This window comes from Hypomesus transpacificus, unplaced genomic scaffold, assembly GCF_021917145.1.
Source record: "Hypomesus transpacificus isolate Combined female unplaced genomic scaffold, fHypTra1 scaffold_264, whole genome shotgun sequence".
Lineage (NCBI taxonomy): Eukaryota > Metazoa > Chordata > Actinopteri > Osmeriformes > Osmeridae > Hypomesus > Hypomesus transpacificus.
Genome location: NW_025813791.1, coordinates 130,001 through 154,623, shown reverse-complemented (window position 1 = coordinate 154,623; position 24,623 = coordinate 130,001). Strand labels below are relative to the sequence as shown.

Sequence of the window (24,623 nt, the reverse complement as noted above, 5' to 3'; positions counted from 1 at the left end):
TGAGAGGGAGGGCTGGGGGCGTTCCTGCGGGACACAGCCAGCCTGGGGTCGGCCTGTCGCTGTCTGGGTCTCTGCTCCCCCATGGCTGACCCCCCCATGGCTGACCCCTGGAGAAGCAGGCCTTCCTGTGGAGTGAGGGTCTGGATCCCGGACACACACTCTCCTCTCATTCACACCACACACTGTTCAACTGTTCATCCAGCGGCACACGCTTCTGAGGTGGGTAGCAGAGGTGCGGGGTCGGCAGGTGTGTACATCTGCTCCAGGGGACAGTCCCGGTGCCATGATCTGCCAGCCGGGATATCTGGGATTAGCACTATTACCGTCTTTGTCACAGTCAGCAGCTTGGAGAAGGTCCATACCTCCGGAGGTCAGGAGAGGGGGAAGCAGGCAGCCCAGCAAGGAGTCCTGTCCCTTTGCAAGCATCCTCCGACCTTCCCCCTCCACCAGGCCTGTTCCCTGGGCAAGCATCCTCCCCAGCATGTCCTTGACCTTCATCTCCACCTCGGCAGAGGAGAAGCTGTGATGGTAGTCAGGCTGTCCAGTTCTCTCAGTGGACAGGAACCTCCTGTGGAGACTGGAGATGTACTGGGAGTACAGGTTAGCTTGGGGGTCCTGGGCTACGCTGCTAAAGCTAACCGCTACATCCGCCACGCCTGGGGGCCTGCTGTTCTTGGCAGCCAACTTGTTGAGGTGAACCTTCATGTGGTTCTTGAGAAACCATGGCTCCTTGAAGCGTCTTCCGCAGATCTGACAGCAGTGTTCGAACGAGTCCTTGTGTTTCCTCATGTGGCCTTTGAGGAACCACGCCTGGCTGAAGGTCTGCCCGCAGACCTCGCAGGGGAAGTCCCCCCCAGGCTTCCCTGGCCGGCCTCCCCCCGCCGCGGGCCTCCCTCCCTGGGCGTCCTCGGCTGAGATGTGGGCCGTCTCCACGTGGCCGATGAGCTGGTCCTCGTGGGAGGCGGCGTAGTCGCACAGGGTGCACTTGTAGGGTTTGTGGAGGATCCTGATGTGGCGCTCCAACTCCTGCTGCTTCCGGAACTTTCCCTTACAGAAGGAGCAGCGGAAGCCTGAGGGCGGGGGCAGGAGGGAGGGCTCCTCCTGGACAGGCGCCATCTTGGGGGAGGGCTGTAGGAGGGCATCCACGGGGCCTGAGGGGGACTGAGAGAGCTGGGGGGCAGTCAGAGGGGCAGACTGGGGAAGTTGTGTCTGGAGTACGTGGGGTGGGAGACTGTCTCTGATCTGTTTGTCCCTCAGGATGGCTCTCTCCTCCAGCTCGTGAAGCAGACGGTTCTCTTCTCTGATTCGACCCCGGCCCTTACCCAGAATGCCCTGCTTGTGTGTGCGCAAGTGGATCTTCAAGTTCCCCTTCTGGGCGGCCCGGTGGTCGCAGTACGGACACTTGAACGGTTTCTCGCCGGTGTGTGTGCGCATGTGCAGCGACAGGATGCTGTTGAAACGGAAGCGCTTGCCGCACAGCGGGCACGGGTACTTCCTGTTCTTGCGGTTGTCTTCCTCCGTACTGGACGACTGGGCTGGGATGCCCGGGGGGTTTTGAGCCCGCAGGAAGGACGGGAGGTCAACTCTCCCGTTCATACCATTCAGAACCCTGGGGTCCAGGAGCTGATTGGCTAGGAGTGCCATCCGGGCCCTGATTGGGTCGTAAAGGGAGGGGTGTGACAGCTCCCGTCCAGTAGGATCAACCCTGCGGTCTAGTGATTGCTCCAGCCCAGTGGTCAGGGGTGGATGGGGGTCCCTTGGGTAGGTAAGATGAGGGGGTCAGCCCGACTGGTGGATTTACAGATGACTTGAAGCTGGAGCTCTCATTCCACTGAGGGTACACCTGCACAGCAAATGGAGGCCTCCAACCTAGATACATAACAAGTGAAAAAAACGAGAATTATTTTCCACCTTCTGAACAGTAATATTGCCACCTTCAGTCTTCAGGTTACACACAAAGCACAGAGTTTCATAAGCATGAGTGAGTCTATGTAGGCCACATGTCTGTGTTAGTAGGTGAGGAATGTCCCAGACAAGCAAGCTACTAGGTGACAGATTGTTTATTAAAACAACAACAACAAAACAATCAGCAAAGTGGTAAAGAGCCTCAAATAGGTCACCAGACACAGCGGAATAAAGGTGTCTTGGGTTCCTGTTTGAACTGTACCTGTGGTTTTGTCTTATTGTTGGAGGCTGCAGAAATGCTGATTGAGCCTAACCTCAAAGTCTTCCTCTCCATGCAGGCATCTCGTGTTCACGAAAAGGTGTGGTGGATATCTTGGCTGTTGATCTCGTTTCAGACTACTCTCACAGCACAAACAGCACATCGAATTGGCAGCGTCAGTGTTTCGTTTCCTAATTCAGATTAAAGTCTCCCTCGATCCTATAGTTGTTACATCTCACTGCAGCCCAGATCAAGCTTCCGGGTGACCTCATGTGGCTTCTGTCATTATCGGTCACTGGTTGACAAAAGAGACACAACAGGAAAATGTTAAGATATGAATTGCTTGTGGTTGAGAGGAAAGTAGTTCTATTTTCTCTCAGTGTCTCTTTGACTCGCAACACCAGAGAGATAGAAAGAGAGAGAGAGAGAGAGAGAGAGAGAGAGAGAGAGAGAGAGAGAGAGAGAGAGAGAGGGAGGGGGGGGGGAGAGAGGGGGAGATCCCATTGCAGGCCTTCTGCTGGGATCTCCTGGGTGGTGTTTGTCAGGACATGAACTGGACATGACACCTCCCCACACAGACCCAGAGCCAGCCAATCACAATCACACATCGGGTCCCTCGTCCAATCTAGTTGTCAGGAGTTTACAGGTCTGGGATGTGTTATACATCAATCGGTGACAGGAGAGAGAAGGGCTGTTCTGATGATCTACACGTGATTACATGGCTCTCTGCCGTGATCAGGTACTACAGCAACAATATGCATATTAGAAGCTTGCTAGAGGGGAGGGGAGGGGAGGGGTTGCCAGAGTGCTGGTGGGAGGTGGATCCTTATCTGAAGCACTGTTTCCCTCCACACTGTGCTTGACAGAAGACCTTCATGTTTTCTTCAGACCAGGAAGAGAACATGGTTTCATCAAACCAGTAAGAGAACATGGTTTCCCAGTAACGTTCCTCTCTAGTGAAGAAGAATCACACCTCAGTTAGCTGAGCGTGCAGATGTTGTTAATAAGCATCAGCCAGTTTTCTCACTCCACCACAATCTACATACCAGTGAACCTGACCTACTCTATAAGTAAATATTGTTTTACATGAAAGAAGATGCAGCAATTAGTCTGCCCTCAGCAACTGAATAGCCCAGATTCTTTATTGTAGACTCAAACTAAGTTTCAGATTTCACAATATTTCCATGTCTTATTGCAGCCATTCCCAACCTTTTCCACTTTGCAGCCCACTTGCAAAGCTCAAATATTTTTGCTTAGCTAGCTACTTATACTGTGTGAGTTAGATAAACCTTAATTTTGTAATTGTCGATGTAATGTGCAATTTGAACCCCTTTTCCCGCTTGAAGGACAGCAACATAGCCTCCTATGTATATCGTTGATTTCATTTGTCATTTTGGCAAAGCAATCCGAACTCCTCCTACAAAACAGAATTTTGTGTTTGAGAACTAACGGAATTGTTTGCTACCGGAAGTTGTTGACCTGGTTATGCGATATGCGGAAGTGATGCGTGCGTAGTGGATTGTGGAAATTATTGACAAATAAAAATAAATTCTAAAGAGCCCATGCACATGCTCAAGCTCACCAACACGCTATGTGCTGCACATGCACTACCCCAGAGTGCTTTGATGTGTCCCGGGAAGTGAAAACAAGTCGCCCCGTGCAACATCAAGGGTGTCAGTTACCTCAGCGTCAGGTAAAGCAGGCTCTAAAAGACTCTCCCTACCCAGACGGTTTTTCAGAAACCTCTTTTCGAAAATGTTTTCAACCTTTCAAAACTTTGTATTCAAAAGTATACCTGTATTACCGTAGTGGACCCCTAGTGGGCCGAGACCCACAGGTTAGGAATCGCTGTCTTCACCTATGCAGGCTCCCACCACCAACCCACCTACCACCTACCCACCCAACTAACTACCACCCACCAGCTCCACACCTACCTATCTACCTACCTACCTGCCTACCTACCCAACCACCACCCTGGGACCTGGGCAGAACTTCTTTGGTGGGTGGGATGTGGGTCTGAGGTCAGTGCTAACTAAGAACACACACACACGCACTCACACACACACACACATCTAGTTGGGACAGCTGGAGTAATGTCGTCCTATAGGAGCTTCTTTGTGGGCCCTAAAAAGGCCTGACTGAGACGGAACACGCTAACCCGGCCCATTCATTACAGGAGCACCAGGGAGCTCAGAAAGAGCCTCACACAGCACTGATAACAAGCTGCTCCCTGCATCACCAGAGGACACGGACAGAAGAACACACCACACATGTTATTGTTGGGGCCGTAAATCCATGCCACTCTTCTTTGAACCACTATCTGCATTTGAAACAACAACACACACACATTACACACATTACACACACACACTACATATACAACCACATTACACACACACACACACACACTACATATACAACCACATTACACACATTACACACACACACTACATATACAACCACATTACACACACACACACACACAACATCCACACACACTTTGCACACACAGGCATCGCATACACGAACAGACTGATATTAATCACTAATGTGTAAACAGTTGCTCTTGTTTGCACAGTCCACCTGTACATTTTGGACACATGCAAAGCTCTGGGGTATAGAGGGGTGGGACATGCATTAAAGGAGGGGAGGGGGGAGGGGGAGAGGAGGGAGGGAAGGGGGGAGGGGGGGAGTAGGGAAGAAGGGAATGTGTTCTGTGAATTTCAATTTAGGCTTGATTTAGCACACACAGCCCAAAAGGCGCCATCATCTATTGCACAGAGTAGTAAGAGTGGTACGAGTATTGAGAGTAGTAAGCCCTGCTAGGCACGTGGAAACGACATCAAACTGGAAGTTCTCATGTCGAGGTAAAGTACATGCCACCTTAATACCATCTTCAACACAGGAGATCTAAGAGTGAACCAAGGCATGTGCTAGATTAGTCCCATCTTCAACACAGGAGATCTAAGAGTGAACCAAGGCATGTGCTAGATTAGTCCCATCTTCAACACAGGAGATCTAAGAGTGAACCAAGGCATGTGCTAGATTAGTCCCATCTTCAACACAGGAGATCTAAGAGTGAACCAAGGCATGTGCTAGATTAGTCCCATCTTCAACACAGGAGATCTAAGAGTGAACCAAGGCATGTGCTAGATTAGTCCCATCTTCAACACAGGAGATCTGAACTTAAGACCACAGCATCATGGAAGAAAGGAAGAGACACTATATCTATATCTATATATCTATATCTATATCTATATCTATATTCAGAGGGATGAAACCTTCATCTCTGGAAGTGACAGAGATACCAAACACTAATTTGTCCATCTGATGGTGTATCTGTTTGTCCCAATTCACACCCCGCATATGGATGCTTGCTCTTTTCTGGAGACGACAACCTTCGCCATTAGACAACAGGGGTACGGGCATAATTAGAAAATGACTTCCTTTGCAATCCTGGCTAAGTAGTTTACACACTGTAATTACAGGGACAAAATCATCTTTCCATCATTTCACTGATTGAGCTCATCAACCCAGTAGGATCCCTATTGTGTGTATGTGCATGTGTGCGTCACCTTGGGTGTGTGTGCGTGTGTGCGCGTCAACGTGTGTGTGTGTGTGTGTGTGTGTGTGCAAGCGTTTGTTGTTCTCAGGAAACATCTGGGCTACGGGAATTAGTGTTGAGTGTAGCAAACATGACAGCAGGCAGCCGTGTGATGCTCTTTTCACCCTGCTGGGAAGAGCCTCTACAGACTGAAGCCATTGTAATGGACGTCATTAGATGATGACTCTTGTTTGCTCAGAGGCATTAATTACCACTTAGCACCGCTATCTTTAAGATACACATGCTTCTGTGCAGTACAGTACAGAGCTTAGTTATTCATAATACAGTGTAAGGCAATTGTTGACAGTTTTTCAGGATTAATAGTTTCTTCTCGCCTCAGATGCTGTGAAAAGAAGGGAAATCTTTTTGAAATGGACTATTTCACCCAAAATGTCACCCTATTTTAGGGTGTCTATTTCAACAGACATGTCACATCTTGACCTGGGGACATTTTAACCCTCCAAAGATTCCAATTGATCCACAGCACACCAACGACAGTCAACATACATGTGACTATTAACAAACATGTGACAATGACATACATGAGAAGTGTGAGGCCAAGGTGAAGTGGTTTCACCCGCCCCTGTGTGTTGTCTGTCACCCTACGTGTCTGTCCCAGCCTGGCAGCTGGTAGCCTAGTGGTGCACTAATCACTCTCTCCTGATTACGCCGATGACTGGATGATGCTCTTAAATAATCAACCATGCCACCATGGAAGAAAAAAAATGCCAAATAATGATCATCATCTGCCTGAGTACAGCAGCTGCATCCTGCTGTAATTAGAGCAGGAGCTGGGCTGCGTCTCTGGCATCACTTAGAGCATCCTCTTATTGGAGATAAAGCTAATTGGTAGAGAGGTGGGGAGGCAGGGCGTCCTAGGACTCATTACAGAGCACACGCCCCCTAGTGTTTACAGTAGTCTGGAGGCCTTACAGCTCAGGTACGGTGGCTCAACAGAGAAGAGAGAGGGAGACAGGGAGACAGGGAGAGGGAGACAGGGAGACAGGGAGACAGGGAGACAGGGAGACAGGGAGAGGGAGACAGGGAGAGGGAGACAGGGAGACAGGGAGAGGGAGACAGGGAGACAGGGAGAGGGAGACAGGGAGACAGGGAGACGGGGAGATGGGAGAGAGTTATGGGGGGAGGAGGGAGAGAAGGAAAGGGAGAGACTGACAGAGAGGGATAAAGGGGGAGGAAGAGAGAAAGATTGTTCTAGACTTCCCAGTAGCATGCCCCTGTGGTTCTTCAGATCCCACCCCTCCCCCTTACAGACACAATTAACATTTTCATCAGAACAATTCCCTGCCTCCAATAGCCCAATGTAATTTGTTTTCCATCTCTGTTCATTAATCATTGTTTAAATCGGTGAGCCATCTCCTCTTTGCCATCTGCACTCAGTTGTGGCGCTGATATGACACCTCTCCTCTTAATGGGAGCTGACAGCCACGAGCAGGGCCAAATAGCTGCCTGCTTGGGAACCACTTCTACCATCTAACATCCTGCCTGTCTGCATGCCTCTGTGTCTGCCTCAACGCTTCCCTGCCTCCCAGCCTGGGTTCCTGCCTGCCTCCTTACCTGCCTCCCTGTCTCTCTGCCTGTCTGCCTCAGTGGAGCCTAATTCAACTCATTGGCAAACAACCCATATACCCAACAGTGGGGTGCATAACACATCATTCAACCCCTTTTAAAGGATGGCAAAAATGTAAAGTAGAACCATGATATTGGTATTCTTAGAAAGAAAAAGTCATTTGAACCAACCGAGGGATTTGATGCATTCTTGGCAGGAGTTTGATATCCTGTAGTTAAATTAGTGCACTGCTACAGTTCCAACAATCAGCTTTTGTTTTCCTGGAATTGGGAGCAGGATTATTAATTATTCACTGCTTGGTGTTCTTGTATGAGCGAGATGTGCTTTTCAGTCTATTGCCTCATAGTTCAAAGACTTAAGGCCATGGTACTCAGGCAATTTCGTAAGAAAACATGGCAGTGTAACGTGTTCGTTACCCAGAGTCAGACCTTTACTGAGCGAGAGCACTGTCGGTGTCCAGAATGGTCTGGAAGGTTGTCTGGTTCTGAACCTCAGTCTGGAACTGCGCTGGTCCCTTGATTTGTTGCTGCGTTCATCGGACTCGTCGGGCCCCACATAAACACATCTCTTTACGTAGGTGGCTTAAGCTTGTGGAACAGCTTAGACATTTGGGAGAAAATCCGACTCATGGTAGCAAGAGAGGGTGCCAGAAGGTTACTCTGACTGACTCATAGATTATAGTTATTCAAATCATGTGTTCTGTGTTCAAACAAGTAAGACTACCAGGGGAGAGGGAACGTATTTGTATTAGAAACTTTGTGTCCTTGCCCTGTGAACACAAACGCACACAATACACACGCACACAACATAAGTTGTCTACTTTTCTCATTATGATGGTAGGAGGGTAGACAAGTTCAAGGTAATTGTAACATAACCACATATCAGCATAATAGCCAGGTGCCTCTCATCCACCAGGGACTTTACTCAGTGAAGGTATGGCTCTGCATCACACATGGCACTCAGTTCCCTGGAACAACACACTCATCTGGAACTTCCCTTTGTCTTCCTACTCTGATAAGAAACCGTAGCAAATGGCGTCTACATTTGGAGGGTGGAATGTCTCATGTTGATTGATGGTGCAGGCTGCCACCCACCTGCTCCTGCTACTGCTCCTCCTGTCCCATCTGAGAAGAGGAGCAGGAGGGAGGAGGAAGAGGGAGAAGAGGAGAGGGGAGCGGGAGGGAGGAGGAGGAGGGTGAAGAGGAAAGGGGATCAGGAGGGAGGAGGAGGGTGAAGAAGAGAGGGGAGCAGGAGGGAGGAGGAGGAGGGTGAAGAGGAGAGGAGCAGGAGGGAGGAGGAGGAGGGTGAAGAGGAGAGCAGGAGGGAGGAGGAGGAGGGTGAAGAGGAGAGGGGAGCAGGAGGGAGGAGGAGGGTGAAGAAGAGAGGGGAGCAGGAGGGAGGAGGAGGAGGGTGAAGAGGAGAGGAGCAGGAGGGAGGAGGAGGAGGGTGAAGAGGAGAGGAGCAGGAGGGAGGAGGAGGAGGGTGAAGAGGAGAGGAGCAGGAGGGAGGAGGAGGAGGGTGAAGAAGAGAGGGAGCAGGAGGGAAGAGGAGGGTGAAGAAGAGAGGGGAGCAGGAGGGAGGAGGAGGAGGGTGAAGAGGAGAGGAGCAGGAGGGAGGAGGAGGGTGAAGAGGAGAGCAGGAGGGAAGAGGAGGGTGAAGAGGAGAGGAGCAGGAGGGAGGAGGAGGAGGGTGAAGAAGAGAGGGAGCAGGAGGGAGGAGGAGGAGAGAGAAGAGGAGAGAGGGGCAGGAGAGAATGAGGAGGAGGGGGAGGAGAGGGGTGCAGGAGAGAGGAGTAGGAGAGAGGAAGAGAGAAGATGAGGAGAGGGTAGCAGGAGATGAGACAGGGGTTGGCAAGACTAGTCAGAGAGAGGATCTGGCGAGGGGAGCCGACGCAAGGGGCTGGAGAGGTATAACAGATGGGGCATCATCGCTTCAAAGGAGAGCATTTGGAGTCAGAAGGGGTGTGTGTGTTGCGTGTGTGTGTGTGTGTGTGTGTGTGGGGGGGGGGGGGGGGGGGGGGGGGGGGAATCAATATAGCTACCAGCTACCAATCTCTATCCAGGTGAAGAGAGCCAGAAAGATATGTGGTTGATGTCACACACTAATATCCTCCTTCCACCTGTTTCATCTTTTATAAAATATTAAATTGACAAGTGACACACCCCTCTGAGACTACGACTGTTGGTTACTATTTTTTACAATAACTGTGATAGTCACTCATTTATGTAATCCTAGTACGGTTAAAATAAGATGAGTGGTAAATAAAACCATTAGTTTGTTGCAACATTTAACATTCGCAGAAAATCAATCATGCACTGTTTCATTCAATCATTGCCATAAAGCACATCCAGGAGTGATCAAGTTGATCCTATCCCAAATATGTTGCGTCGCATGACGGTCGAGGGATATTTTTATTTGCTTTAGTTTACTTTTGATCTGTTATAAATAATTTCTCTAAATGTACACTTGCATGAACATCCTCAGGCAACTTTATTTTTTGACGAAAGCGTTAATTGCATCGTCTCGTCTTGCTTCAATGGAGGACACGTATCTCAAAATTGCTCACATTCCCAATGCATGTTCTTAATTACTATTGAATCCGCTAAATCTATATCTTAATATAAAAAATGAATCATCATCGTAACCCGGTAAAAAATCTTACCTTGAATCTCTAGATCGGACTGGACCCGAAGTGACAGCTCAGGCAAGTGACGAGTTACGGGTTGAATGAGTGTCTTCTCTGGTGAAGCTGCGATTACAGTGACGAGTAGTCAGACCTCAAATTACCGTTACTAGATTGTTGAGCGTGTTCTTCTGATGAACAACGGAGCAGTTTCATAGTCAGAACAGGAGGAAGGTTTTTTTAAATGACTCCAGAGAACTTAGATGTCCTGAAGCTATACGTCTCCCCCATCTGGCTATTGACGTGTAGTGAATTCAAGCCGGCTCTTCACCTACAAGTGCTGGTAGGTTTGCTCCCAAATATTTTTCTTCAAATCATCCTCATGGCGATTCTTATCGGTGAGTGTGCATATCAGGCAGAATATCCCAAATACCACAGGTCTATACTAGCCTATAGTTATCTACAGACTACATTCACTTATTGCGGCTAAATAGCAAACCATCTCTTTACATACACACACACACTGTACTCAGCGCTGTGTACCTGGATCCTCAACTATTTATTTGACCTTTCTAATGAGGACTGCCCTCCCCGACCCTCTCTGCAAGTAATGAATAATGCAGGCGTCCTTTATAATCCTGCATTTGTTTCCAGGCACCGAGAGCACGAAGGACGACTTGACTTACGATTCCGCTGTTTTTCTTAGTTAACAAGTGTTAAAAGCTCTCCCAGGCCTCTGCTCCTGGAGTTTAATTGGATGCTTGTAACGTCTGTCACCTAGCTGTCATCTCCGTGACCTTCACAATGGGTTATTCTCTACTCAAGTGAGGGAGGTTTATTCAGATGAAAACAACCGCGCCACACCTTCCGTACATGCTGTGGAAGTACATTTACTACTGTTGAGTTCTGTCTGGGGGGAGGGGGGTCAGGTGGCTGAGCGGTTAGGGAGTCGGCCTTTTAATCAGAAGGTTGTTGGTTCAATTCCCAGCCTGTAAGTCTCTCTGGATAAGAGCGTCTGCTAAATGACTAAATGTAAATGTCTGTAGCCTCAAACATGGTTGCCTGTAAAACAAATCTCACCCAAGATAACCTATGCGTACTGGGTTTCAACAGATTCTCAGCTAGAGTTCCACCAGACTCTGTTGGCAGGTCTGTGTCAGTTCTAAAAGAAGCTATATGAACCATGTAGCCCGATGTTGAGATAATCCTCAGGTTATCCAAGCACCTGTCTGGTCAACAGTAGCTGTCTGTTTCCTCAAGGATTCCTCATCCAACTACAGATAATCCCACGATAATCCACGCAAGGAAGATCTCACTGTTGTTTCACACTTATTACTGTTGCAATCCCACCTTTTTGAAACATGCACTTCCAACATATTTACCTTTAAAGCTCAAGCTCTGCTAAGTCGATTGATCTGGGGCTTGTCGGACCATTCTCTGCCATTTAAAGCACAGACTAATCTGTGGCTAATCTCATGCTACCTGGATGTTCATTCAGTGGGATGATACTGCAGATGAGAGGGATCATCTCAGGACCGCATTAAAGCTCCTTATCATAACGCTGCACCCACACCACTTGGCACAGCAGACAGTGATAGCCTCTTAACTCAGAGGAGCAACTTTAATTAAACCTACTCTGGAGGAACTCGTACTGTGTGTGGGTTCATTCCTGGACAGGCAGCTGCAAAATTATACAATGTGTAAAATAGCAGGAGAGGTAGAATCCTTTTCCTGAGGTGTTTCTCTTGATCAGTAGTCTGTAACCCTAGTCCTTGCAGCCCCCTGTCCTGTATGTTTTAGATGTTTCCCTGCTCCAACACACCTGATCCTAATGATGGGTCGTTATCAAGCTCTGCAGAGGCCTGACAACAACCTATTCATTTGAATCCGGTGTGTTGGAGCAGGGAAACATCTAAAACATACAAGACAATGGGCCCTGAGGAGCAGGGTTGAAGACCACTGCTCTATATCACGCTCGCTTCGCCAATCTCGTGCTGACTGAAGGGGAGTTGGTACTACAATTGGCCAAAACTGTTTATTTTCCATACAGCTGACATCAATATAATTATATATTTTTTTTACATAAAGCTGGTCAGTAAGGAAGACATACATTCAATAGGCAAAGGGGCAGGATCTAGGGACCATAGCTAGCCAGTCAGCGCCTGCCCAGATAATCATCTTAGAAAAGAATAAAGGCAAAGATTTCATGAAAGTAAAGGATGTAGTTTCAAATAAGAACAGATTTCACTGGCCTGTTTAAGGAGAAAGTTAACAGACACACACAGATGGAACACACCTTCACACCAAGAAATAAATGAGCATCTAGTTGACTAAAGACAAAAGTTGCTTACTGACTAGATAAGCGAAATAAACAACCATTTACAGCGGTGATGTTTTGGAGTGCGGTCAGACTGTACACAGTATAAGAGAACAGTAACTTCTACTCTTCAGAGCATGATTGATAGATGTCGTTGCTTAAGAGACAGGAAGTTATCATGAAATCTTATGAATTACTTTCTAAACAAGGCTACCATAGACTATAACAGGATGCTGTTTAAGAAGCCCAGTGAACTGAAGCAGAACTTGGTGGGGGCACGGTGTGTCCAGCTAAGGGTCGTCAACAAGAGTAGAAAAAGAGATTAAAAAAGGACCCTGGGTCCTAGAGACCGGCTCTTTGGATCACTTATGCTGCAGCCGCGAAGCTTTGAACTTGGACACCCTTTTGGGGGGCTCCTGGGGGGCCTCTGGGGCCACCTCCTCCAGCCGTCTCTCTGGGATGGTGGGCAGGGCTGGGGGGGCCAGGGTGGGGTGGGGGGTGGAGGAGGGAAGGGGATCCTTTTCCACCACCGTGCCTGAGAAGGCCTGGAGACACAGAAGATCAAAGTAGTTACCAGGGGAACAGTGGAGGCATCATTCTAAGATGATTCTGGGATGTGGTTACTTTGTGCTGTGCCTGGTAACTGCAAAACATTTCTGGATTTTGACCATGGGAAATACAGTTAGAACTACGCACTTCTGAACCTTGATTGCCTGCTTTACTTTCTACATGCAGTAAAAAATAAAATAAATGTAATAAAATGCATTTGTATACTATATGTATATATATATATATGTATATATATATGTATATGTATATATATATATATATATATATATATATATATATATATATATATATATATACATATATATATATATATATATATATATACATATATATCCTATTTGGATAAAAACATCAAATTTCGATGTTTTGACTTTATTTTTTATAGCGATATCCGCCGTTATCCTGTTTTCTCCCTTCCATTCCAAACTGTGACCAACGCCAGTCTCCCTTCTCTGCAGAACGCATTAGTCTATCGGCAGACCCCACCCTGCCACCTTAACTAACACATGTTCTGCAGGAAGCCCTGGTCTGCATGATGCGTCTGCGGGCCAGTACCTCGAAGTGGCAGGTGCCGGTGCCGCCCCCCGCGGTGGGGCTGTCCTCCTCCGTGATGCCGTCGCTGGTGTCGCTGGGCGTGGTGACGTCGTCGTGGCTCTGCGAGCGCAGCAGCGTGCGACGCTCCTCCAGGTCGGCCGCGCTGCTCTCGCTCGTGTCGCTGCACACGCTGTTCTCGCGGCTGCGGGACTTCAGGATGGACTTCCTGGGGATCAGCTCGCCGTTCTTCACGTCCACGAACAACCTGCGCCGACAACCAATCACAACGCATCCTGTCGTCAAGACGGGCACACAGACTAATCTGGGTCAAATCCCCCCCCCCCCGGGCCCACCGCGGCGTGGAGAATTGCGTGCGTCACCTGTACACGTCTGTGGGCGAGGTGATCCTGTGGTGTTCGTGGTGAGCGTGGCCATTGCCGTTGCTGCCCCCGCTGTTCTTCCTTCTTCTCTTCGCCTGCTCCTTCTGTTCTTTCCTCTCGCTGAACTTCAGAGTCGTGTTCTTCCCAGTGTTTATCCTCACCTGAAAGGGAGACCCACAGAAAGACAGAGGGAGGGCTAAGGGAGACAGGACGGCAAAGCAGCTGGAAAGAAAAAAGCAGGGAATCGTTTATGGAATCCCTCCGTCAGGGGGTCACACACGGGGGACAGAGCTGTCACCAGCTAACCTTCTTGGGTTCCACCGTGTGAGAGAAGTAGATGGTGGGCAGACTGCTGCCCTCCTCGTCCTCCTCCCCGCCCCTGGCCGCGGGCCCTGTGACCCCGTTGACCTGGGAGTCGGAAGGGGCAGGTTTCCAGTCCTCGCCCTGACCCAGTCTCTTCTCACGGTGGCCCCCCTCCCTCTCCTTTTCTTCCTCAGAGGAAGAGGAGTCCTCACCGTTGGTTACTGCACTTCCCGACCTGACAGGAAGACATGGTCTGTTAGCATGACAGAGAGAGACAGAGACAGAGAGAGACAGAGAGGAGAGAGAGACAGAGTGAGTGAGAGAGAGAGAGAGACAGACAGGGAAACAGAGAGAGAATGAGAGAGAGACAGAGTGAGAGAGAGACAGACAGAGAAACAGAGAGAGAATGAGAGAGAGACAGAGAGAGTGAGTGGGGAGAGACAGAGAGAGTGTGAGAGAGAGACACAGACAGTGAGTGTGTGCACGTCTCCTACCTGTCCTCCTCGTCCTGCTGTTCCTCCTGTTTCTCCAGCTCGTCTAGTTTCGCCCACAGCTCCTCCTCGGACAGAACTCCTCTCCTGCTCCCTCCATCTCCACCTCCTCCTCCACTCCCATCCTCCTCCTCCTCCTCCCCCTCCTCCCCCAGGTCCACAACAGCCTCTCGCTTGGGCTTGGAGTGGGGCTTGTGGGCCACTCGCTGCTTCCCTGGATGTGGACAGGCATCTCATCAGTTTTTAACAGACCTCTACACTTTGTGTAATTCTGTGTCATCTATTCACTCGATTGTCATTGGGACCTGTAGAACAGACTCACCTTTGGAGACGATTATTTTCTCCTTGTTTTCAACCTCTTCTCTGATGTCAACATAGTCCCCTTTACCCTGGGAGAGACAGGAGAGGACTTGAGCATGCGGTGGGTGAGAAGGTGGATATGGAGGCCTGACAGGGCTGACACCTACCTCAGACAGTTTCCCCAGGTCCTGTGTGAAACTAACTCTGGCCTCAAAGGTCTTCCTTGTCTTTTGCAAGTCATCCACGGCGCTCTTCACGTCTGCAAGATGGAAGAACACAGAAAATGAGCAGAAAATAAAAATTGGTTATTCTCATTTCACTCCACGTAGCGAAGGGAGAGGAAATAAGGAAAGTGATGACACAAACAGCTGAAAATGCCTTCTGCCCTGTGTGAGTCCTCGGATCGTTAAATCTTCACAACAATGAGGAACCTCTCTGCTAATAGCGGCAAAGGGGACCGGGGTTGCCATGGCGATTGGGAGCAGTCCAGCCCCGGCGGTAGCTGGACGGGGAAAGAGGTCAGAGAGAGGGGCTGACGAGACAACAGCTGCATGACAGGACCCAGCCAGCCATGCTGGGGACCTCCAGGACCCGGGCTGTGTGGACGCAGGCAGGGTAGGGGAGGGTAGGGGAGGAGGGCAGGGGAGGGGGGTAGGGGAGGGGGGTAGGGGAGGGGGGTAGGGGAGGGGGGTAGGGGAGGAGGGCAGGGGAGGGGGGTAGGGGAGGGGGGTAGGGGAGGAGGGTAGGGGAGGAGGGTAGGGGAGGGGGGTAGGGGAGGGGGGTAGGGGAGGAGGGCAGGGGAGGGGGGTAGGGGAGGGGGGTAGGGGAGGGGGGTAGGGGAGGGGGGTAGGGGAGGAGGGTAGGGGAGGAGGGTAGGGGAGGAGGGTAGGGGAGGGGGGTTGGGGAGGAGGGTAGGAGAAGAGGTGGTGTAAGCTACGTTTGTGCTTCACCACACTCCAATCTTGTTCACATCAGTCAGATAGCTGAGCCTATAGAACTTCACAAAGAGCTTTTCAGAGGACACGGCCGGTAGACAGGGAGACATGCTGAGCCGTAGCCTGCATTATAGAACTACAACATAGCCTATTGTACAACTGGAACATCTCCAGAGCTAAAGCCTAAAACAGACAAGGTTCTTTCTTGTCCTGCGGAAAAGTTAAAACCCAAAGGAGGAAGAACCCCAAAAAAGAAACACAAAAGTACACATTACTAATTAACATTTGTTTCGTCACATAGATAAGCAAAGGCTGGGTAAACTTGGGAGTCTGCTGTTTACAAACAAATACATATTGAATTGATTGACTTTATTTTCTGTCTCGATTCCTCCTTCAACAGAGATGAAAGCTACCTTGCTACCAAAGCCCTGCACCATGACCGCACATTGTAAACGCCGTATCCCACGAAAAGTTCACTTGAAGAGAAGTTGATCAGGGAGACAGTCGATTCCCAAACCTAAAGGTTAAACCACATCGCCCTCTAGTGGACTGAAATATATAGTGTTGAGACAAACACAATCATTCAACACACACACTCTCTGGTAAAAAAAGCCACTGGAAACCAACTCACGTTGTTTTCTGTGTCCCACTATCCCCTGGGCCTGCTTGGCAGAACACTTGGCAAACCAGTTGTCCCCTAGCAGCACCGTGATCTCATTGGTGTGGACCATCTTCCCCGGCATGAAGGCCAGAGGGCCGAACGGCACCTGATCCGACATGGAGGTGCGAGATGAAGCGTTAAAGAAGACACGTCAAGGGGGAGTTCAGAACAAGGTGACAGTCGTAGAGAAGCTGGAGCTGTGTGATGCGGGGAGAGGGGTGTTTGCAGCAGCGACTGCTGCTTTGGGACCTATTAGTGCTGTTGGCTTGTTACCATGGACCCTGTCTCTCAAACACTGGGTCATACCATGATGTCATAGGACAGCTTGTCTGGGAGGGTTTGGAGGCGTTCTTCCAGGGCACTGTAGTCTCCCTCTACCTTCTTCCTGTTAGATAAAAAAAATTGGATTGTACCGATTACTCCACTGGTTCAAGTTCAAGTCTTTTAATGTCAGATGCACAGAACAACACAGGGTCAGACTGGGCACTGAAATTCTTAGGACAAGACAACGCAAAGCAACCTGGCATAACATAACAAATAAGTACACAGAACATGGATTTCATATGTGATGTATGATTCTAGATGCAGTATGCACAACAAACGTCTTTAGATGAGTGGATAACCTTGACACTAGCCAACTTAAGAAGATGCTACGAGAAGCCTATTGTGTTTGAGTGGAGGAGGCATTGAATCACTGTCTGGCCAGTGTAGACAAAACTCACCAGTGTTGAATTTGACCATCACAGTCTTTCACCACCTGTTAAGAAACTCAAGTATTACTGTTTGAGACGACAATATCAAACTCAACACGTTGCCTTCTCTCTACTATATGGATAGACTAGCCTAAACTGGGTGATTCAGTCATAGCATTGGACATCTCCCAGACCCATGCATTACATCGCAACCTATCAGCCACTTCTGCTAAGAACAATAAAACAGCATGTACACATGCTTTGTATAAAATAAACATTCTGGTTTCTTGGAAAAGTTCATTTTTAAATAAACTTCTCGACCCATGCATTACACTGCAACATATCAGGGACTTCAACTTAGTCTTCTTTTTTAGGGGGGAATGACAGTCCTCCAGGCTGTGCTGGACAAGGGGTCAAAGCCCACAGTCTTCCCAGATCCCCCCACCTCCAGTGGAACCCTGGGGTGGCCCTCTTCTCCCGCCAGTCACACATCACCACGTCTGGTCCGCAGCAGGCTGGAACACCTGTGGGACTAGTTCAGGGTTTTCCTCCCTTGTGTTTATCAAATGTTTGTTTGTTTTTATACATTGGTTTCTGTTTTCCGACATTGGTTTCTGTTTTCCGACATTGGTTTCTGTCTTCCGACATTGGTTTCTGTTTTCCGAGGACAGTGCTGTTCTTAAAAGTGTCTGATATTAATGTTGGTTTAGAAAGAGGAAGTAGGCTCCAAACAATTTATGCTCAACACATTATCCTACATTTTATTTTATTACTGTGCTGTCATCTGTAGGACGTTAGCCCAGACACACAGGCTGTGCAGAATGACGATGCTGCATTAGAAAACTTTAGTGTTAATAAGGTCTGAAACTGTTCGTCAATTTTAAGGCAAAAGTAGAAGCTTTTCCCCAGTCGGTTCAAAGGTGCGACTATCTTTAAATCTGCATCCAACTGGGCCAACGGCTCTCAACATCCACTCAAATGTAACAAGTGTCATGGTGCAATGTTAACAACAATGCATGGTTTAAAAAACATTCCGTTGTCACATTTGAACATTTTCATAATTGAGAGCTCACAAAAATACAATTTGAATCTAACCGTAAAACAACAACATGTGACCAGCAAAGAAGGAAACTTCTAGAAAATAGCCTAGCAGAAAGTGAAAGTTTGCATTGAATTTGGGGGTGGGATTATCTACCAGCAGATACTCACTGCAAGCAACTTCATGCAAAATATCAACTGTCATAAAAGAAATCCAGTAAAAAAACGTATAAAATCATAATAAATTGCAAGATTCTGAGTTGACCACGCCGCGTGCATGGCACCACACGCAGCTATATCGCTAGCAAGCCCCTGGCTTAGCCAACTACGTCAGTTTATTTTACCTTCATGTGTTCCTCTCGCAGTTTATCAATCCCCCCTGGTATATCGATATTCATTTTACTTTTCTTATCCATATTCTCATGTGTTTGCCAGCCAATCAAATACAAATGGTGACGTTTGTGAATCAAACAAAGCTCAGGGGTTGTGAGTCCTAAAGAAATGTTTATGAATGCAGTTGCAGGTATTCCTGAAACCCGTTCTCTTATTCATCAATGGGGCAGTGGTAGTTATCCAGCAATTCGGAAATAAGACCATTTCACACTCTCATATCAGGATTTCAGCATGATCACCAGAAATATCCACGGAATTATATTCCTTCAGCTGCTTGGCGTCCTTTTCCCGTCACTGACCCTGCGCCATATTCCTCAATCTGCTTCGCGGTGTACTCTGGGTACTGTAGAATAACAACAAATATTACATAAAAACACGACATTCAATTTACAATATAATATATATTTTGAATTTGACCATATCCAGATGTTATGAATGCTACATACTAACAAGATATGTGATTTGTTGCTACTTTGAATTGCAATAATGTTGCACGAGAGAGTATGTTAACTACTTATGCAAACAAATAGGCAGTGAAATAAAACAACATTCTGCATGAGACACAGTTTCTGGTCCATTTTTTACTTTGAATTCCGTATATGATTTGTTCAAATACATTAAAGGGGTACGTGACATGTACTGTACCAGAGATCAGATATAAGTAAACATGTAGCCACGTGGTCTTTAGACTTATAGACATCGGGAGAGGGATGCCCTATGAATTTACTAAATTCCCATTTGATATACTCTGACATGTGTCCAACTGGTTTTTTCAGCATTCTAGAGTTGGCTTTAAAATTACTGTGTAGTTTTGTCCATCCCGTTATTCTAAGGCTTTTTTCTGATTGGCTAACATGCTCTTTGATGAATTGCTCTTACAGGAAGCAGGGCTAACCCACAAACCACCGCGATAGTGACACAGTCCAACACATCAGGAATAACTCTCATGGAATATCGCTATCCAGTTAAATGTTTCGATAGGGATTAAAGTACTGAAATTAATCAACGAGGTACGTTATTTGTTATTTGTTAAGTGTTGATGTTTAGCAGCCTACTTAGAAAGGCTCCACTCCGTAAAGTAGCGGTCAGTGGTGTCATACATAGTTGCAACCAGTAAATTTAGTTCTAATGTTTAATTCGATGTGACTGTTACAATAATTTGTTCTTAAACCAAAATTAAAAATGTATTCTTGGACTCATAACAGGATGTCAAAAAAGGTCGATGATGTCATGCGACTCTGTTGCGAGCTATCGGCCAACCAACAGATAAAAACCACAGTGAAAGGGTCTAGTAAGGGAGCCGTCGCGGCCGGTGGACTGGCCTTCGCTGGTGGGCTGGTTGGAGGGCCACTTGGAATCGCAGTAGGTGAGTGGACATTTTTGATTATCAGTGTCTCTGATCTAGATAATGGGAAAATTCCACCTTTCCAAGTGATTTGTGCGAGGCATGGACTTGGAAGGACTTCAGAATCAGAATTTGGTTTTATTGCCATGTACGTTTTCACAACAAGGAATTTACTGTGGCTGGAAGATGCATACAATAAACGTATTCACACATGTTCTTCATTATGACGTCCTCTATTTTCCTCCTTTTTGCCAGGGGGCGCTGTTGGGGGCCTGCTGGGCTGTTGGATGACCAGCGGCCAGTTCAAGCCTCTTCCTCAGATCATCATGGAGCTGTCCCTCCAACAACAGCAGAAGCTCTATGAGGATGTCATGGCCATAATGGGGGATGTCCAGTGGACTGATCTGGCCCAGCTTACTGCCCTAGTGATGGGCAACACCAGCCTTCAGCAACAGGTGACTGGAGCACTCCTTGGCTACATAACCAAAGAACTCCAGGCAGAGGTACACTATGTGGACTAAGGAGCTCTGTGTTAGACAGATATGAAGCATTCTATCTCTGGGACTGAGAGGGCCACAGTACCTGATACCAGAGAATAAGATGATGGTGGTCAAACCACTTTGCACAGATCGAAAGCAGCAGGAAACAGGAACTGAGGAGACTTTACTGTTGTTGTAATGTTGGATAACATTTTGCCCCAAATGTAACATCAGCTATGCCTTTGATGAAGTGAAACACGCAAGTGTTTCCTATCCCTCTATTGGTGAATAATGGTTCTGAAGTAAGAAGCCCATTGCTGTGAATTTTATGTATTTTTTGTTTTTTGCCATTTCAATCCACTCCAATGCTGTGAATGCTGCTACTGTTGCAGCCAGTGAGTAAATTCAGTCTGCAGTTTTAAGCAGAACACAATGTACTACTGAGTTAGACCCTGTATACAATCCAGTGCCAAGTATATCTAGAATCATGATGCTATTTATCTGTTATTGACAACTGTAAAATAATACAGAAGGATTTTAAATGAGCAGAATAAAATCAGTCAACAAAAGACTGTGGTTTTGGATTATTAAAATGTCCCTTTATTAAGCAGTAGCAACCTTTTCAGATTCAGAGTTTTCTGACAGACCCATTCAAAAAAACACTAAAAAGACAAACAAGACCTCCTATCCCACCACGACCGTCCCCTCATCCAGGAACTCGTAGTACGGCACCTCCAGGTTGAGGGGCGCTGGCCCCTTCCTGATCCGGCCCGAGGCGTCATAGTGGGAGCCGTGGCAGGGACAGTAGTAACCCCCGTAGTCTCCGGAGTTGGCGATGGGGACGCAGCCCAAGTGGGTGCACACCCCGATGACGATGACCCACTGTGGGTTGGCCACGCGGTCCTTGTCGTGCTGGGGGTCCCGCAGCTCTGACAGATCCACCGCCGCCTCCGTAGCGATCTCTTTCTCCGTACGGTGGCGAACGAACAGAGGTTTGCCTCTCCACTTCAAGGTGACGTTCTTACCCTCCGGGATGTCTCCCAGCTTGACCTCGATCTTGGACAGGGCCAGGACGTCGGCAGAGGCGCTCATGGAGGAAACGAACTGGGTGACCACGGTCTTGGCTGAGTAGACCGCCACGATGGAGAAACCGGCCGTCATCATGTAGGAGAAGGTTCTGCGGGCGTCGCCACTTTCCTGGGATGACGCCTTGGGATCCTGAACTTCTGGGCGTCGGTAGTCGGAGAAGTCAGGTATCTTGATGTCTGTGTGGGCCAGACGCACTCCACCAGAAGCTGTCAACGACAAACAGAACATGTTGGATGGGACAGCATGCGCCGACATTCCGGGGACAGCATGGGAAAAGTTCAAGGCTGTGATCTGCATTCCATCTGCAGCGTTATATTAATGCCAGAGGGGTAGCTCAGCTTATGACAAGATAAGCTTATTACACTGTAAATTGTACTGTTACTTGAATATCCTTATACCCATGTGATAGAAGTTTTGTAAGCAACATGATATTGCTAAGGTTTTGTTTTACACTATTTAAGTGCCGAGTTTGTTAGCAGTGAACATACACTTATTATGTCATAATATGCAGCCGCCATGTCTGTAACATGAAGTTGGCTGGCTGATATAAACAAGACCTCCAAGGAGCCTTATGCGTCTGACTGTAGGCACCCACCTGCTGTTATTAACGTTGGATTCACCAGCACATAATGCTTTTTATATTTATACATATTAGACACCGAATATCCAAGTATATTGGCCACATATGTAACAAAACGGCTACAGCGATAAGTTGGCAAAATTAAAATTCTTACAATTGAAGCAAGCAGCAGATCCAGTCTTGAAAAATGCATCTCCCTTCACGGCTCCGGAGACCAGAGCTTTGATGGATCCACTTGTCACCTGCAAGTACGGGGCCAAAGCCCCGGAACGAGCAGCTAAAGTTATCATAATTTGTGGGTGAACACTTTACTTGTTCGAGGACACACCGACCTTCCCTTCTGAGAAAAGTTTCTGCCCGTCCTTATGGGTATGTATGTTCCCATATTAGAACGTTTTGCGTAACATCCGGGAATATAGACGAGGGTAGGTATACATGTAACACTAGGTATGTTCGACTTAATGCAGCACCGGTAGCGCCGAGAGCCGGCTGCAACTGTCTGACTTGAAGCAGTGAATGCCATTGGCTGCTTCAAGTGAGCCGGCTGCAGACGACTGTCGGCGCCGCCGGTGCTGCATGAAGTCGAACGCACCTATTATATGATATATTTGTTACATATTTGCATCAATATCTCTAACCAGGCTGGAAGCCTATTTCAAACACAAATTGTTTCAGTTCATCCAAGATTGGAAAGATATTTATATATTTTTACAACCGTAGAAGACTTTCATTCCAATCAGGCAAATGTCATGTCAGTCTATTTATTGGGGTCCTTACGCTGTAAACAGTCTAGCCTAAAATCATTCGAGCTAAGCTAGTTTACACAACTAACGCTACACCGATACAGGATGGTTACGTGAGGGGAAAATATGAAAGTACATCGCCGAAGCATATTTATCTTGGTCATTTTTGTGTATGTGGCATTCTCCCTATATTCTGCATACAATGTGTTTTTTAGCACTAGGGTCATTTCCCGTGTTCACAGAGTGGTGAAGAAAGCAGGTGCAACTACAAGTAACATAAAAGGTAGATTGCTTGCTAGTTTAGTAGCTACCATAACCAACTACGTCTGTTATTTTATTGTTACATTATCTAACTGTTATTAAGAAGACAATGGTGTGTGACTGGTGTGTGAGTAGCCGATCTACTAAAATATAAATATCATGTGAAATGTAAATACATGTCTTTATTTTAACTCTTTATTGTCACAGTTGGCGTCAAAGCTGGAGTGGTTGCAGCTTCGTTTGCAGGGGACAAAGAGTGGAACCCGTGGGAAGAGGAGCAGGCGGATTATGTATCTGCACTGAACAAGCGAAGAGAGGCCTTCAGACAATACCAAGAGCGCGTTGACAAAAACAGGCCTAAAAGATATAAAGTACAAATCTTGGGGAAAGCTGCTATAGGTATAGCTAAGCCATTCCGTCTTTCCACACATAGAACCATGTCCTGTTGAAGACAGGTAGTTTCAATGTTATCTGTTACATGATAATTTTCATTTGATAAATGTGTGTAACAAAATCGACATTGTCCCAAGCAGATTTAAATGAATGATACAGCAACAGATTTGTATCTTTTACATGTTTAATCATCTTCTTACCTACCTGCAGGACTTTACCTTTGGGAACATATATTGGAAGGTCCCTTGAAGCCCATTGACAGAACTGCACAGTGGAGAGAAGGGGACGTTCAGGCAGGGAAGATCGATTTCAGGTAAGCCAAACCAATACATTTTAAAAGAACAGCTCTACGTCAATCTACAGTACACACACACACACCCTAAACATTTTCGCCTTTCTATTTCTCTCTCCCTGTAGTTTCTACACGGGCCCCGCAGTAGTCCAAGGGCATGTTCCTTTGGACACAGACAGTGTTGTTGTGGTGCTGAACGGCCGTGAACAGCAGAAGATATCCTACGCCACCAGATGGCTCCAGCATGTGCAGACTCTGGTCCAGGCTAACACGGAGGCCCATGTGGGGGTGGTCCTGCTGGGCAGCGAGCACTGCACCAACGACTGGATCAGCCCCTACTTGAAGAGGCACGGCGGCTTTGTGGACCTGCTGTTCCTGGTCTACGACAGCCCCTGGGTCAACAACAAGGATGTCTTTCAGTGGCCACTAGGAGTAGCCACGTAGGTCCACCTGTTGTCTCTCTAGGCTAACGTTTTAAGTGTGTCTTTCTTTATCGATATTTCCTGTCTAGCTGGATCTATCACATCAATTCAGACACTAACACCGAAGACACAAAATGATGTTTACCAGTTCTTGTAAAAACGACTACAATCTGCTTGTCTGGGTGTAGGTACAGACAGTTCCCTGTCGTCACCCCGAGCACACACATGGTAAGCTCCAACAGACCCTACCTCTGTAACTTCCTGGGAACCATCTACAAGAACTCCTCCAGGGAGACGCTGGTGGGCGTCCTGAAACAGGCCGGCCTGGAGAAGGACTGCATCATGACCGCTAGAGAGAAGTATGTCACTGGCTTAGCCTGTCACTGGAGCATTGTACCATTCCTTTCAAGGTTCAATGGTTATCTT

General features: G+C 47.6%; 5 protein-coding genes across 7 annotated transcripts in view; 2 read left to right on the top strand and 3 right to left on the bottom strand.

Annotated features, from left to right (window-relative positions):
* Positions 1-6: 6 nt before the first annotated feature.
* Positions 7-1,758, bottom strand: LOC124462921 (zinc finger protein 536-like; the record flags this gene model as incomplete). The annotated part of the gene is made up of 1 exon (XM_047014632.1): positions 7-1,758. A coding segment is annotated over one exon (1,572 nt), but the record flags the coding sequence as incomplete, so codon positions are not given.
* Positions 1,759-11,995: 10,237 nt separating this feature from the next.
* On the bottom strand, positions 11,996-18,917 carry uri1 (URI1 prefoldin like chaperone). Of its 3 annotated transcripts, none has more exons than XM_047014635.1 (11): positions 17,608-18,917; positions 17,193-17,227; positions 16,777-16,855; positions 16,441-16,576; positions 15,042-15,133; positions 14,897-14,963; positions 14,578-14,788; positions 14,087-14,336; positions 13,781-13,941; positions 13,422-13,665; positions 11,996-12,841 (listed from the first exon to the last, which is right to left on the bottom strand). In XM_047014635.1, exons 3-11 carry the CDS (start codon positions 16,777-16,779, stop codon positions 12,659-12,661), a joined length of 1,347 nt encoding a protein of 448 aa, XP_046870591.1. In that variant the 5' UTR covers positions 16,780-16,855; positions 17,193-17,227; positions 17,608-18,917; the 3' UTR covers positions 11,996-12,658. The 3 variants fall into 3 exon arrangements, with proteins under 3 accessions (XP_046870591.1, XP_046870589.1, XP_046870590.1); XM_047014633.1 differs by having other exon boundaries at positions 18,545-18,917; XM_047014634.1 differs by having other exon boundaries at positions 14,087-14,318; positions 18,545-18,917.
* A 565-nt stretch (positions 18,918-19,482) lies between these two features.
* On the top strand, positions 19,483-20,986 carry zgc:112052 (protein C19orf12 homolog). The gene is made up of 3 exons (XM_047014641.1): positions 19,483-19,603; positions 19,799-19,959; positions 20,194-20,986. Exons 2-3 carry the CDS (start codon positions 19,800-19,802, stop codon positions 20,457-20,459), a joined length of 426 nt encoding a protein of 141 aa, XP_046870597.1. The 5' UTR covers positions 19,483-19,603; position 19,799; the 3' UTR covers positions 20,460-20,986.
* An 8-nt stretch (positions 20,987-20,994) lies between these two features.
* On the bottom strand, positions 20,995-22,570 carry LOC124462927 (cytochrome b-c1 complex subunit Rieske, mitochondrial-like). The gene is made up of 2 exons (XM_047014639.1): positions 22,241-22,570; positions 20,995-21,712 (listed from the first exon to the last, which is right to left on the bottom strand). Exons 1-2 carry the CDS (start codon positions 22,374-22,376, stop codon positions 21,102-21,104), a joined length of 747 nt encoding a protein of 248 aa, XP_046870595.1. The 5' UTR covers positions 22,377-22,570; the 3' UTR covers positions 20,995-21,101.
* Positions 22,571-22,845: 275 nt separating this feature from the next.
* Positions 22,846-24,623, top strand: part of rxylt1 (ribitol xylosyltransferase 1) — a 2,896-nt gene continuing 1,118 nt past the window's right edge. The window contains exons 1-5 of the mRNA XM_047014637.1: positions 22,846-23,112; positions 23,298-23,489; positions 23,694-23,796; positions 23,901-24,215; positions 24,386-24,556. Of these exons, the coding sequence (XP_046870593.1) occupies positions 22,956-23,112; positions 23,298-23,489; positions 23,694-23,796; positions 23,901-24,215; positions 24,386-24,556 (938 nt within the window). The 5' untranslated portion in view covers positions 22,846-22,955. The remainder of the gene's footprint in view (positions 23,113-23,297; positions 23,490-23,693; positions 23,797-23,900; positions 24,216-24,385; positions 24,557-24,623) is intronic.